General features: G+C 42.2%; 6 protein-coding genes across 6 annotated transcripts; 1 reads left to right on the top strand and 5 right to left on the bottom strand.

The window, feature by feature from the left end:
* Window positions 1-201: 201 nt before the first annotated feature.
* IL334_007567 (uncharacterized protein) lies at window positions 202-2166 on the top strand (the record flags this gene model as incomplete). The annotated part of the gene is made up of 3 exons (XM_062939257.1): window positions 202-1139; window positions 1243-2092; window positions 2155-2166. The coding sequence occupies 3 exons, from the start codon at window positions 202-204 to the stop codon at window positions 2164-2166; spliced, it is 1800 nt and encodes a 599-aa protein (XP_062795308.1).
* Window positions 2167-2555: 389 nt separating this feature from the next.
* IL334_007566 (uncharacterized protein) lies at window positions 2556-5619 on the bottom strand (the record flags this gene model as incomplete). The annotated part of the gene is made up of 14 exons (XM_062939256.1): window positions 2556-2585; window positions 2658-2786; window positions 2881-3060; window positions 3132-3205; window positions 3269-3634; window positions 3695-3815; window positions 3889-4060; window positions 4138-4293; window positions 4369-4513; window positions 4696-4830; window positions 4901-4964; window positions 5031-5075; window positions 5144-5197; window positions 5272-5619. 14 exons carry the CDS (start codon window positions 5617-5619, stop codon window positions 2556-2558), a joined length of 2019 nt encoding a protein of 672 aa, XP_062795307.1.
* Window positions 5620-6165: 546 nt separating this feature from the next.
* IL334_007565 (uncharacterized protein) lies at window positions 6166-7623 on the bottom strand (the record flags this gene model as incomplete). Its single annotated transcript, XM_062939255.1, has 5 exons — window positions 6166-6368; window positions 6463-6579; window positions 6656-7108; window positions 7219-7431; window positions 7509-7623. 5 exons carry the CDS (start codon window positions 7621-7623, stop codon window positions 6166-6168), a joined length of 1101 nt encoding a protein of 366 aa, XP_062795306.1.
* Window positions 7624-8302: 679 nt separating this feature from the next.
* IL334_007564 (uncharacterized protein) lies at window positions 8303-9611 on the bottom strand (the record flags this gene model as incomplete). The annotated part of the gene is made up of 5 exons (XM_062939254.1): window positions 8303-8645; window positions 8726-8867; window positions 8947-9190; window positions 9276-9480; window positions 9559-9611. The coding sequence occupies 5 exons, from the start codon at window positions 9609-9611 to the stop codon at window positions 8303-8305; spliced, it is 987 nt and encodes a 328-aa protein (XP_062795305.1).
* An 818-nt stretch (window positions 9612-10429) lies between these two features.
* Window positions 10430-11866, bottom strand: IL334_007563 (uncharacterized protein; the record flags this gene model as incomplete). The annotated part of the gene is made up of 5 exons (XM_062939253.1): window positions 10430-10632; window positions 10720-10836; window positions 10926-11372; window positions 11440-11658; window positions 11752-11866. The coding sequence occupies 5 exons, from the start codon at window positions 11864-11866 to the stop codon at window positions 10430-10432; spliced, it is 1101 nt and encodes a 366-aa protein (XP_062795304.1).
* Window positions 11867-12761: 895 nt separating this feature from the next.
* Window positions 12762-13611, bottom strand: IL334_007562 (uncharacterized protein; the record flags this gene model as incomplete). The annotated part of the gene is made up of 4 exons (XM_062939252.1): window positions 12762-12867; window positions 13025-13085; window positions 13284-13363; window positions 13523-13611. 4 exons carry the CDS (start codon window positions 13609-13611, stop codon window positions 12762-12764), a joined length of 336 nt encoding a protein of 111 aa, XP_062795303.1.
* Window positions 13612-13765: the final 154 nt, after the last annotated feature.

Here is a 13765-nt window from a genome sequence, read left to right as displayed (position 1 = left end):
GCTCGTGATCAGCTGACAAAATTTCATGTACGTTCCCTATACTTCTTCCGAATCAATACATATACATACAACACCATTCTCGTAGGCGTCTTCTGAAAGCTGACACTGATCTCATATATAGCATCGCCAGGCTTCCCCAATCTGGGGTTCGGTGAATCTCGTCGACGTCGACCTCTCTCTCCAACAATTAATACTCCCAATATGCCACCATCACCTTCTTCCCCTATCGCTTTCACTCCTCACACTCAACGGTTAGCTATTCGAGCTGCGTTGGCATTCTTTGCGTTCTTGCTCATCCGTACATTCTTCTTTTCATCATCACCTCAATCCGAAGAAATCCAATCACATGGTGTGTTCGAAAGAGTATTATTGAACGATAAATATCTGGATGTATCGAAATATCCTTTCTTACAAAGCAGACAAGGAAGAGATGATAGACCAGATATGTTTGATCAAGAAGTATCAGAGGGATTATTAGATTTCTGGACAAGATTCCAAAAACCTTTCATAACAGGGAAAGATACAGCTCATTTGGATACGCAAGTGATGCGCACTGTAATCGATGATCTATTACAATTCAATGGATGGGTAGCTTCTGCTTGTCCAACTTTAGTCAGACCGTTTGGACAAAATAGTAGAGAAGATCATTATGAAGATTTAGCAGCAAAAGATCACTTGTATTATATCGCCATTGTGATTCATTCAGCAGATCATTTCTTGGTTGATCAATTAGCTATCATAGTTCAACTCGCTCGTCGATTAGGTACAAGGAATATATTCGTCTCAATGTTAGATCAAGCTTCAACCGATTCAACACCAACCTTGGCCGATCTATGTGAATCAGTAATGACGATTCTCGGTATCGCTTTCAGGATTAGACGAGTACCTCCCATGACAGTTGATCCAGCCGCCACGTATTACCCATTGGAAGAGGCCGAAGCTAGAAATCTGGCTCTTGAACCTCTACATGAATTATGGAACAGAAGATCAATCAAATTCCACCGTGTGGTCTGGCTCAAAGGTTTCACTTGTCCAAATGATGTTTTGGAAAGTTTGAGAGTTAGTGAGGCCAACAATGCCGCTATGGTCTGTGGAATGGATTGGGCGGAGCACAATGGGTTCTTCATCTTCTCCGATCGGTGAGTACTTCCCTTTTTATGTTGATCTAGGTCAACCCACATCAGAACAGCGGACTTCAAACCACATCTAGTCGACAAAGCTGATCGTGGAATGTACCGATAGATGGAGAACCCGAGATATTGAAGGAAATTTATTCCGACAAGCTAAATCGAATTCCAAACCTGAAGCTGGTCCACCTCGAGATAAGATGGGTACAGAGAGATTTACTCATCACTTACCTTTCCAAGTATACTGTTGCGAGTCTGGTACCCATGTTGTCGATCCTGAACAATCATACTATCGAGAAATACATTATCGAGCATCCCCATTATCGCATAATTTGTCAACAACGCAAGAACAACCTAATTGGGATCCCGAGATGCCATGTATGGATTCCACTCAAATGTGGTTCTGTCGTGATCTTTGGACAGACGCCGCCAGAGGTGGATTAAAAGGTGGTAAGAAAGGACATCAAAAGCTTTCGGGTTCACATAAAAGGGATCTTTCAGATCATTTCGATGATGATCTCCTACCTGAATCTACTGTCCAATTCCAAAAGAGGGATGCAGAAGGAGATAGTCAAGTGAAAGAAAGACAAGTTGGAGAAGATGAAGATTCAGGAACTGATGTAGATGCAATGGCTGAAGATGCTTCGAACCCCGCACCTGAACCACTAAAACAACAAGAACTACCCGCATCAGCGTTTTTGATTCCAAACTCGGCATTTACACCAGCAAGGATATTAGTGAATCCAAGATGTATCACCACATATGGAGGTGTATCACACACTCAACTGGCATTAGATTTATTCGGTGGTCCACACGGCGAAGATCCAGCTCATAATTCTGGAAATTACGTCTTGGAAGATTGGGCAGGTCCTCCTGATTCCTTCGTTTGTCAAGAGATGAGAACCACAGGTGGTCGAACAGCTCCTAAATCTCAAAGAAGAGTGGGCTTCTTACTTCAAAATGAGGTGAGTGGAAATACCATTCGTTAATGACGAAACAAATTACTGATAGCATGTGCTTATTATAGGTTGGAATCTAAACGATATGCGTGTAGAATCAGACAAAGAAGGTTTGGTAGGGGGGACATATCATAAACAAACAAGGCAATACTATAGAGTCAATAATTGGTGTTTACTTTGAGAGTCGAGCATGATCATCTTGGGATGCAATATCTATTTCTATTCAATCTTACACTGTACTCAATCGCCTGTTGGTCCCTGAAGGAGATCACCGTGGTAACTAGGGATATGTTCGACTGAACGCGATTGGATGTGCTCAACGTTGACAAGCATGCATGGGGTGCTTGAGGTACATTAGGGCTTATTTATGATTATGAGAGTTGGAATTGTCTAACCAATTCCGAATTATATGTTAACGGTAAACATAGCCCTGACGGCTGATTTGGTGGTACAGCTTTGATACAAGCGATTAAATGGAGCCTCCAACAGATTCCATCGTCTGCGTATTGCCAATTTTCATCAGCACAAAAACAACTATCGATAGGCACGTCGAATGATAAAACCGACTCACGAAAGGACTGGCAACTGCACCATCCAGAATACCCAATTCCTCTTCTGAGAATCCAAGATGGGGTACTATCAATACCCTTAACGGAACGAGAAGCATAATGATAACTGGGAAACCGATTGCTGCTATAGTCTGTGAGGTATAAGGAAACAGAAGTGAAACATCAATATCGTCTACTTAAATGAGATACGATCGTGATTTTGTATGAATGGAAACGGGAACTAACCTGAGTGATAGCGAATGTAGCTCCAAACCCAATCAATTCAATTAAGGTGAATAATACTATTCTGCTCTTCCTAACACCATTTAACGGCTCAGAAGGGCTTATAGCTCTCTTATCTCGAATTAAATACAACATCTTTTCTGTAACTCCTGATGTCAATAAAGCATCGGAACCCATGTACCACTACAGAAGATAGCGGAAATTCAGCTTCGATTCATACTGGTTATCAGTTCGATGGATGAGAAAAGACTCACGAATAATCCTGCTAACACCCCTTTCGGTATTAATCCAAGTACATGCTCGAATGGTTTAGTCATTAAAATAAGACCTGGAGCGCAAGGTCGTCAGCATTCCGACGTCATGTCATACGAATAGGAGCGAATAAACTTACATAAGCATCCCTGGGCAAGATTAGATACTCTCTGCTCAACCACAGCGACAGGTACCTCATTCTTGTCCGTTGGTGTATCATCTTTCTCAATCGCAGTACTACCGCTTCTTCTACCTCTTTGACGGATCTCACTGGGAGTATTACTCGATCGTCTTGTCATACCATTTTCCTTTGAACGTGACTGGCCTCCGTTTTCGGTTCCATTCCCGTTCTCCATTCCCATTAATTGTACATCCCTCTCTCGATCTTCGAATGAAGATTGTTCCCCTGTTGGAGATACAACAGTTTCAGACGATGAAGATGAGGCATCTTCATATCCCATGACTACTAATGAAGCTGTATGAAGTGGAGCTTGAGGGATCAAACCTATAGAGAACCAGGGTTTGTGAGTTTGGATGTGACACTGCATTTTTGTCGACAACTTACCATTTGGAGCTGGAATACCTAGTAGTCCAGCTATGAAAGTAGTTATACCAAGTAAGAAGAAATCCCAATGAAATCCAGGTGGTTTACGAAGTGGATATTCGGATCCTTGAGCAATTAAAGACTGTCGTGTTCGGGTACTCAATTAAGCTTGTAATCAACTTTGCCGAATGATTTTAGGAAATGTCAAGACTCACCGAGACATTTGCGTCGAAATAGAAGAGGATAAATAACACTAATCCAAATGGTAAAGCTGTTCCAACCCATTTTCCTTCCAGCTGCCAGAACTTAACAAGCCAAGGTCTATCACTGGCAGGTCGGAAAGAGCTTGTGGTAGTTGGAAGAGTCATCCCATCTTCCAAGACATACCTATCGACGTGAATCACGTTAGATGACGTTGTATAAGGGTGATAATCAGTGATGTGAGAGGAAGTGGGAAGACATACTGATCAAATCTTCCCCAGTAAGCGAAACCAGTCATGGCAATAATGGTGATTGGCATTCCATAATCCGCGCAAAACCTCCTGAAATGTTTATTCACATATCCTGATTTTGCAAGTGAGTTGAAATAATGAGGTAGTATGAGGGTGAGTATCGCCAGGCTGCAATCCCGTTCAAAAGCATCAGCCTGAAGACTTTGAAATGTAACCAATTGGCAAAACTAGGATCAAACCTACATTATACCTAAGAAAGCACTTGGTGTGCTAGTTTGTCCAAATTGACGAGTAATCACTTGTATGCCATATTGAATATATACTGCAGCCACGTAGAAGCCGAATGTGTCGCACGAAAATCGAGTAACGTATTTGAGTCCTTGCACAGCTATAGTACAGCAAATCAGCACGAGAATGCAATTCAGTCGGCACGTCCGAACATGAACTGGGCAAGCCGGACAGTGAGAGACGTCAAGGGATGATAAGTATCTTTGGGGATGATATACTGCTCCAACTTCGAAACGTGATCACCTTTGCAGATGGTCATGCTAGGAAGAACAGTGCACTTACCATTCATCGAAGCTGCGATCCAGTGAAATATAGCTGCCCACAGATAAGTCCATCCAACGAAATGCAGATAATCTGGTCCGTCCGCTTTATTTTCGAAGATGTCGTAAATGGTCTTGTTGAAAACGGTGATAGGCCCTTTGCACAGTCCCACCTTGCGAATCAGTAACAGGAGACATAGTATGGATGCACTGGGTCAGTTGCTCACCGGTTACTCCAGATATCAACAGTGGTTGACCACCTAAGAATGAAGCTACGAATGCAGCCATAAACTGTGATTCGAAATAATCAGCTTTGTACACATTCAAGGATAGTTTGGATAAGTCAGGAGCACTCACAGATGACAGCAAAACTTCTTGGACACCATATTGTCCTGTAGTTTCCTGTACGGTGTGGATCGTAAGTACGATCCCAAAATATGTACATTAGAGGTCAACACAAGCTGACTTACTATCAGGTCTAAAGAAAACGCTAATCCTGGTAAAACGTTTGCAAAGAAAATGAACTACTTGAAAGGTAAGAAAGAATTTCCGCATACAATCATACTGCTTGTATACATTTGTTGAAAGTTTGACTCACCCATGTAGCAGGTATCACTCTATAATTCCATGCATCTGTCCAATCGCTAATGTACCATGGTAATCTATTCTTGATATCATTATACATTCCATAACCTAATCTAACTTTCCACCAACTCCTCTTTCTGCCCTTTACGTGATGTTCTTGCTCATGTCCATGTCCATTTTCACGCTCGTCAAGCTCAAACGCGCGAGAGGTATTTCGGTATGGTGTGATGGGCGATGTCGTTGGATGTAAGAGCGTTAACGGAGGATCGGGAGGATTGGTCGGAGGTAAAGGACGAGATCGAACAGGAGAAAGTGGAGGATAATGAGAAGAAGAATGGGAAGGTCGTCGATGTGAAGTCATAATGTTATTGAACTGAGATTCTGGGAGACTTGAACATAGCTTATCAGGATAAGATAAGCTGTTGATATTCCAGTGTTGAAGAATCAAGTCAGTAAGCACTCCATTCCTTCTTATGATATGATGATATAATTCTTATCCGGACTGGTCATGTTGATAGCACCGAAAGTCACCCACTAACTCGATTTCACGCTATAAACAGTTGAAAAAAAATAATTACGTTACTTTTTATGTTATTTGTTGTTGTTTTATACTAGTCCATCGTCATCGCCGTCGACACATGCTCACTCGCTGGTTCCGACTCATTCCCCACTAGCTATCAAAGCTTGGCAAAGGCCCTTAAAAGTAGTGGAGGGATTTGTCTCCGGTGAGCATCCCGAGCGTCAAGCGGGCCATTATGAACTGTGATAAACAAAAGGATATGGAAACAATTGATACATGCATAGACTGTGTCCTTCAATTCAACACTTATATAAACCTCCTCGTACAACTCAAGACGACTGGACTCTTTGATTACCAATTTCTCTTCATCGTAGTCTCACCTGCTCTCTAAAGCTTTCCACCATTATCGGTATTCACAAGCACATATCTGTATCTAGGATTACCTTTTTGGAATTCCAACATGGCTTTGTTGATGTCATCCATGTTCCATTTCTGAATCCAAGGTGACACTTTCTTTTCAGCAGCGAATTTTAGCATTCTTGCGATTCCTTCTGGTGACCCAATATTTGACCCTGTCACAACAATATTACCTACGAAGATAAGAGAAAATATCAGCGGCTATTTCCGTAGTGATTATAACAACACTCGGATTATATAAATGCCAAGATAGATATCTTGACATACTTGAGATAAGTGAGATCGTTCCTAATTCAAGTGGTTTAGGTACGATTCCGACGAAACAGATTGCACCTTTGGGCTTGAGGATGGAAACATAATCATTGATGGGGAACTCGGGCGGATCTATTGGATTGAACCACTATCATCAGCTAGAATCCCATGGATGAGCTTTTTAAGAGAGAGATTCCGGATGCCTTACTACTGGTGACAATAACCAAGTCGAAATGTCTATTGTAAGATGCAAAAGCGTCTTTAAGGTTTTCACCAGTAGCAATGTAATCATCTACACCGAGTTTCATGGCATCATCCTTTTTGCTGTTGGATCTTGAGATGGCAGTAACATTTGCTCCCATTGCTTTGGCAAATAATATACCCATATGACCCAGACCACCCACACCTATGACACCGACGTTTTTCGGTTCAGTAGCATCGGCGATACCAAATCTTTCCAAAGGTGTGAACACGGTCACTCCACCACACATCAATGGTCCGGCAACTTCAGGTGAAAGACCTTCAGGTAAAGGGATGGTGAAACGAGATGGACCTCTCCAGTATTTGGCAAATCCACCTTTGGATTGATTGTCTTTACCATGACCTCGATGATAAGGAGAATTGAAAGTGACTGTTTGATTGGGACAATAATGTTCATTCTCTATATAATACAGTATGATCAGCCTGCCTCTTCCATCGTCCACAGACAGATACAACTTGTGAAGTCCAAAACGAGGCATAATCTAAAGGAATCGTGTCAGATAGACTCACTAGATTTACATTCAGTACATTCCCTACATGAATCAGATTGATAACCAACCCCAACGAGTGACCCAACTTTTACACCGTTTTCAACTTGATTTCCAACTCTGACCACCTCACCGACGATCTCATGTCCACAGATTTGAGGTGATTCGATCGGAAGGAAATTACCCGAAAGTGCAGCTGCATCTGTACCACATATTCCACAATATAGGATTTTCACTATTTTTTGATATATATTCAAGACAGTGAGCGAGAGCTCATTGCCATCAATCATAAGCGCCAATGGATTTACTCACTTTCTACATCATCTTCGTCCCATTGCTTTGGTTCGAATTCTTCGAATACCAAATTACCATCGACGGCTTTTTCGTCATTGCCTTTCCATCCTTTGAATACTGCTTGAGTGGTCATGTTTGGGTGTTTACTATGAGGCTGTTCTGGAATGAAATTTAGATTTACACAGATTTGATGAAAGATGTCAACTAAAGTTGAGATAGGAAGAATATTCGCTGCATTCCCTCTATATCCATAGAAGTGGAGGAGGAAGATATCTTTGCGTAATTCCAACTATAAAGTAAGGAATATGACTTCATACACCGGGATTTATTCGCATGCGTATCTCAGACCGGCGGTCCCAAACGAGCTTATAGAGTATGTATCACGTCATTTCTACCTTTACTCAGCTTCATACGGTCGTGCTCTCACATATTATGTACAGAGCAGGACTCCAAATCACTCAGCTCCACCAACGAAAGACCGACAAAAGATGGTCTACTCCACGGCTAGCGCTGTCATGTGGGGCGGCTCAGGGCAGATCACATGAACATGTGTCACCAAACATTCTTATCTCTCACGTGGGTTAGTGATCTTTCAAGTAGGATATCATAGAGAAAATCAGAAGACAATATGCGATTCTTTCGTTGAATTCGTACACTACGCAAGTAGAAGCAGCTCGCTTTCCGAGCATCAGGTTCAAACACAATTCATGGTTCTCAGCAACAACGTGCGCTGGCAAGTACGATGTGAGGAAATCTATATTCATTCATGGCCTCGCATTCTGAATTTTGTCTGTTCTTGTTTTTTATTGATATTAATGACCTACTTGTTTTAAAGCTGCTTCACCATATCTTGCTCCGGTAGGTTTAGCCCTCTGTATCAAATCTCTGATCTCTGCTAATTCCGATTCGTCAAGATCGATATCACAAGCCAAGAAATTCTCTTTGAGTCTATCACTTGTTTTCGTACCTGGAATCGGGATTGCACCTTGACTAATTACCCAAGCTAAGGCGATTTGAGAAGGAGTACATCCTTTGGCTTTTGCTAATTTTTCAAATTCATCTACGATCTTCAAGTTTTTAGGCATATTCTCTTCGCTGAATCGAGGAATCGTTCTTCTGATATCTCCTTCTGGGAAATCTTTTGGATTTCGATATCTACAATTTATGATATTGTCAGATATCTATCCTGTGAAATTTCTCCCAATTGGACGGAAATCAATTGCAAAGTGACTCACTTTCCAGAGAGGATACCTTTACCCAAAGGTGAATATGCTATGATATTGACTCCAAGTTCCTTGGCAGCATCGATCAAACCGTTATCTTCATGATCCGTGAACCAAGGGGAATACTCGATTTGTAAAGCATCGATTTTGGCGACTACATCATACATGACATGCACTTAATCAGTCCAGGATTGGATGACAAAGACGCTGGGATGAGATAAACCGACACTCACTGGAACAGGCCTTTCGTAGCGTTGCCACACCACATTCACTGAGACCGATGTATTTACATTTTCCAGCTTTCCTGAGACCATCAAGGGCTGTGATAGATTCTTCTAGAGCGGTGTTAGGGTCTATTCGATGAAGATAGTAAAGATCAGGATATGATCCAAGTCTCTCTTTCGTTCCTTCAATATATTCATTTATGTGAGAAGCTTTGTTGATGACATTACCCAGACCTGATTCCGCTTCAAAGCACTATTCACAGTTTTCTATCAGATACATATACTCACACGCACGTACTTTGATTACGCCTGCGGGATTACGATGAAAAACCACTTACAGCGAAACCACATTTGGAAGCTACAAATACCTTGTCTCTCGAATTGGTCTCCTCAAAGAATTCTCCCAAGAGTTTCTCGTTGTGACCTCTACCGTAGACCACGGCTGAATCCCAAAAAGTACATCCAAGATCTAGAGCGGTTTGTAAAGTTCTCTTTGACTCGTCATCGTTTGCGGGTCCATAACTTTGTGAAAAGCCCATACACCTACAATGGACAAAGAACGATTAACCCTTAACTCATATAGTGGAGCTTTTCTTTCTTAGAGCCAGAAATAATACTCACCCAAATCCCGGGACTGGAATGTTTATATCTTGAAATGTCAATTGCTGTACCATGATTTTTGATTTTTGAACAAGGGCTCGTTGGAACTTCAGTCGTAGAGATGATATGGGGAACGTATTGTCGAAAACATGAAACAGTGAGAAGTGTCCATTTATATCTGTTTCATCAAGCGGCAATGCCTTGAGAGTCTGTCAGCGGCAGCGGCAATGGGCAATAAATTGCGGCTATGGAATCACACTTTTCATTCTAGCTCTCAATTAATGTTGTCGATAGTGGAGGTCGAGGGTGGAGGTTCAAGTGGAGAAAAGAAGGTGGAGGATATGGACAAGAGTGGAGGGGGATGATGAGGGAGATAACATGTAACGAGCTCTTGAAGGCCAGTCAAATTGTGCTAGAGACGGTAGTCGAGAGGTTCTTGATGCGTCATCATGGGAAAAAGTCACGCAGGCAGTCATGGCCCGGTTGACGCCTCTGCTTTTCTCCTGGACCTGGACAGTGCCGAGCGGCAACTGATCAGAAGTCTCCCCAAAGCTTTGATATCTGTTTTTCGCTATGGTTGCAGTGCCATTGAGCTGTCTTGTGCACTATTGATTTACACTACACTGGGAAGTTGACGAAGTGAATGACTAATGCAGACGAGGGGCCCGGTTTTTCGCCCTGTGGCACTTTTGCTTAACAGTACAGTATTTGATCTGATTGCTCAAACGCGACTGCCAATAATATACTGTAATCTGGCCTGATGATTAACGAATTGCCAAACATACATTTCATTTAGTCAACCAATGATCTCGCCCCCTTCAACCCGGTACAAATGAGGACACCGTCCGACCATACGTTATGAGCTCCCTATTCGCCGTGCACTTGTGTCCAATCAAAGTTTTCCTCCATTATCAGTATTAACCAAGACGAATCTGTATCTTGGGTCACCTTTTTGGAATGATGGCATAGCTTTATTGATTTCCTCCATATCCCACTTTTGGATCCAAGGTTTGATGTTTTTCTCAACTACGAATTTGAACATTCGAGAGATAGCATCAGGGTTTCCAATGTTGGAACCAGCAATAGCGGCGGTACCTATCAATTTGTCACAAAAGACATGGGTCAATATGAGGTGTTGTAATGATATAAGGCGACAAATGATAAGGGCATTTTGACACTCACCCATGATCAAAGGGAAAGTTGATATCTCGAGAGGCTTGGGAACGATTCCGACTAAGCAGAAAGTGCCTTCTGGCTTGAGAAGGGGCAAGTAATCCGCGACTGGCAATTCAGAAGGATCTAATTGAGACGAGCAGGTTAGTTTCTGTTCATCATGACTGTCTTCATAGCGAATATCAAATGTGGAGTGTGAGAAAAGAAGGACTCACTACTGGTACAGATGATCAAGTCTAACGAACGAGCATGAGGTTCAAATGCTTTTTTGAGATCATCTCCCATTGCGATGTAATTTGAAGCGCCAAGTTTCATAGCGTCTTCTTTCTTTGAATCACTTCTAGAGATGGCGGTGACATTTGCGCCCATGCCATTTGCGAGGAGGATAGCCATATGACCTAATCCACCGACACCGATAACACCTACATTCTTGGCTTTTGTACCTGCACCATACCTTTCAAGAGGAGTAAAGACTGTTACACCTCCACAAAGAAGGGGAGCTGCGATATCAGGGTCTAATCCATCTGGAAGTGGTATGGCAAACCTTGAAGGTCCTCTCCAGTATTTAGCGAAACCACCTCTGGATATGGATCCTTTGCCATTACCTCGACCATAAGGACTGTTGAAAGTGATCGCTTGCTTGGGACAGAAATTCTCCTTGTCTGCAAATGGAATCATTGAGTGATCTATACGAATTCCTCAGAGTACAAAGTCAAAAGTATAACTCACGGTCTTTACAGTTATCACACTCTCTACAAGAATCGGATTGTGCACCAATACCGACTAATTGTCCAACTTTGATACCGTTATCAGGTGATGTTCCAACTTTAGTAACTTCACCAACGATTTCGTGACCACAGATTTGAGGGCAGACGTTGTCGACTGGACCCCATTCGCCGGAAAGAGCAGATGCGTCCGATCCACAGATACCACAGTATAGAATTTTTACTATAGTGCACGCCATGATAGTCAGCTGTCAAGTCGTTGATTGTATCATACGCCACTCCTATACGACGAGGTATGGGATTTGATTAAACTTACCATCGACATCATCTTCATCCCATTTCTTTGGTTCGAATTCTTGAAATTTGAGATTACCTTGACAGGCTTTATCATCTAAACCTGCCCAGCCTTTGAATACAGCTTCAGTTGACATAGTGATATATTGATTGTCGTTTATTGTTGATTGTGATTGTCGTAGTGAGTTGAAGACAGAATCTCGTTCTCAGTTTACGAGGATCACCTCCTTCTTATATGTGTTTTTCCTTGACCCAGCATTCAAACTGATGTCACCGATGACCGGTTCCGCGTAGGCTACAGCTGAATGATGTTTTCATTTGCCGAGGTAGAAATCTTATCTATGTAATCTAGGCCGTCGGTCATGATTTCTATCTAGTACGAGTACGAGTACGACCACGTTTAGCCGACCCCATATTTGATCCCGTCCATCGATCTGAATCCGCAGCCGACGGTCGATGCGAGAACCTTATGTAACCGTCCACGCTATGACGGCGATAATCATCTTCCTTTGCTCCATGTGGAATCTGTCGTGGAAGGTCATCTCTCAAGCACGGTAGATTGGGGCAATGACCTGAAGAATAAGAACCAAGCAGAACTTGAACTAGACAGCTGTATATCCGATATGTACCCTACCACAAAGCTAGGTTAGGGAACATAAGTGCGCCAGGACTCTCACTGAACGATAGGGCTAACATGATCGCGAATGAACGGGTTCTCTGCTGCAAGTCTCTTTCGGCACCGTGAAACGCATCCAACGCCAAGATCGTCGTACACCCAACGATATCGTTAAGTTGTTTATTAATGAGGTGATATTTGTGAAATAATGTTCAAATTCGACTTGCATTATTGTTACACTTGGGTCCGAAAATTGTGGTCATGAACTGTATGTCAAACTGTGAAACAAGCTTCGGCTGTCACTTCGCCCGGTATATTGCCCTGTCGCTCTCTTTGATACTCATTCATCGAGTCTTTAGATTTGTTCATTGATATGACATTCATTGTTTCTGCATACTTTATTCTTATTTTGATGCTTAGATAGGAGGTACTCCTACTTTCAATCCATCGATCTTACCAACGTAAAATGCTACTCTGCCTCCTACCTTGTCGATAGCTTCTGATTTAGGCTTGGGGTAAAACCTATGACGAAAAGAGATAAATCAGCATACCTATCATCCGTGCTGGATTCGCCCAGGGGCGATCGATTGGGGAATATATGATGGCTGCAATTATAGTTGTGGTGATACAGGTGCCAGTGGAAATGACAAGATTGAATGGAGCAGGTGATATAACGTACCAAGCTATATCGTTGATCATTGAACCATCATCTTTCTTGTAGTTAAAGTAACTTGCGTCACCTAAATAGAGCACAAAAGGTATCAGCTCAAACCACTCCATCCCTTCTCAACTTCGGCATGATATATTGTATTATACGGATGTCTGAGTATGGAATTCACCAACATTGCAATACTGCAATACTCCACACCTTTTATACTCTGCTCATTTCCATCTGGCGCGTACGGAAAGGAGGTTATTCAAGAGATGTCCATACTCACCTTTCCATGGACAATGAGTGTGAGTTTTACTTTCTTCGTACCGTTCTCTATCGATCAAAGCTGATTCTTTGAAATACCAACTGTGTCAACTGTCAGCTCTGTGCAGATATTGGCTGCAGCTTGCGCGCGTGCAAGCACGATATGGCACACAACGCTGACCTCGACGATAAGACTATGTGACAAGATCGAGCCGAAAGGGAAGGAGGACGATTATGAAAAACTTCATCAGATATACTCACTTTCCTTCAACGAATTGTAAATCAGATGTCATAGCTTTGACCAAGACTTTATCGTCTAAAAGAATAGCTGTTTGTTGATCTGCTGACATTTTGTGTTTTCTTCCTGATGGGATATTTCCTTCTTGATGATGGTCTGATTCAAAGATGGTAGATCAAGTGTATATATATCTCAACAATGATGTATACATGTATAAGTAGTGAGTATATATAGTATATCCGTTGTAACTGAATAATCGAGTACTC

The sequence above is a fragment of the Kwoniella shivajii genome, chromosome 11, assembly GCF_035658355.1.
Source record: "Kwoniella shivajii chromosome 11, complete sequence".
In the NCBI taxonomy this organism is placed as follows: domain Eukaryota; kingdom Fungi; phylum Basidiomycota; class Tremellomycetes; order Tremellales; family Cryptococcaceae; genus Kwoniella; species Kwoniella shivajii.
Note: the sequence above shows the minus strand (reverse complement) of the source record. Positions and strands in the feature narration are given on the sequence as shown.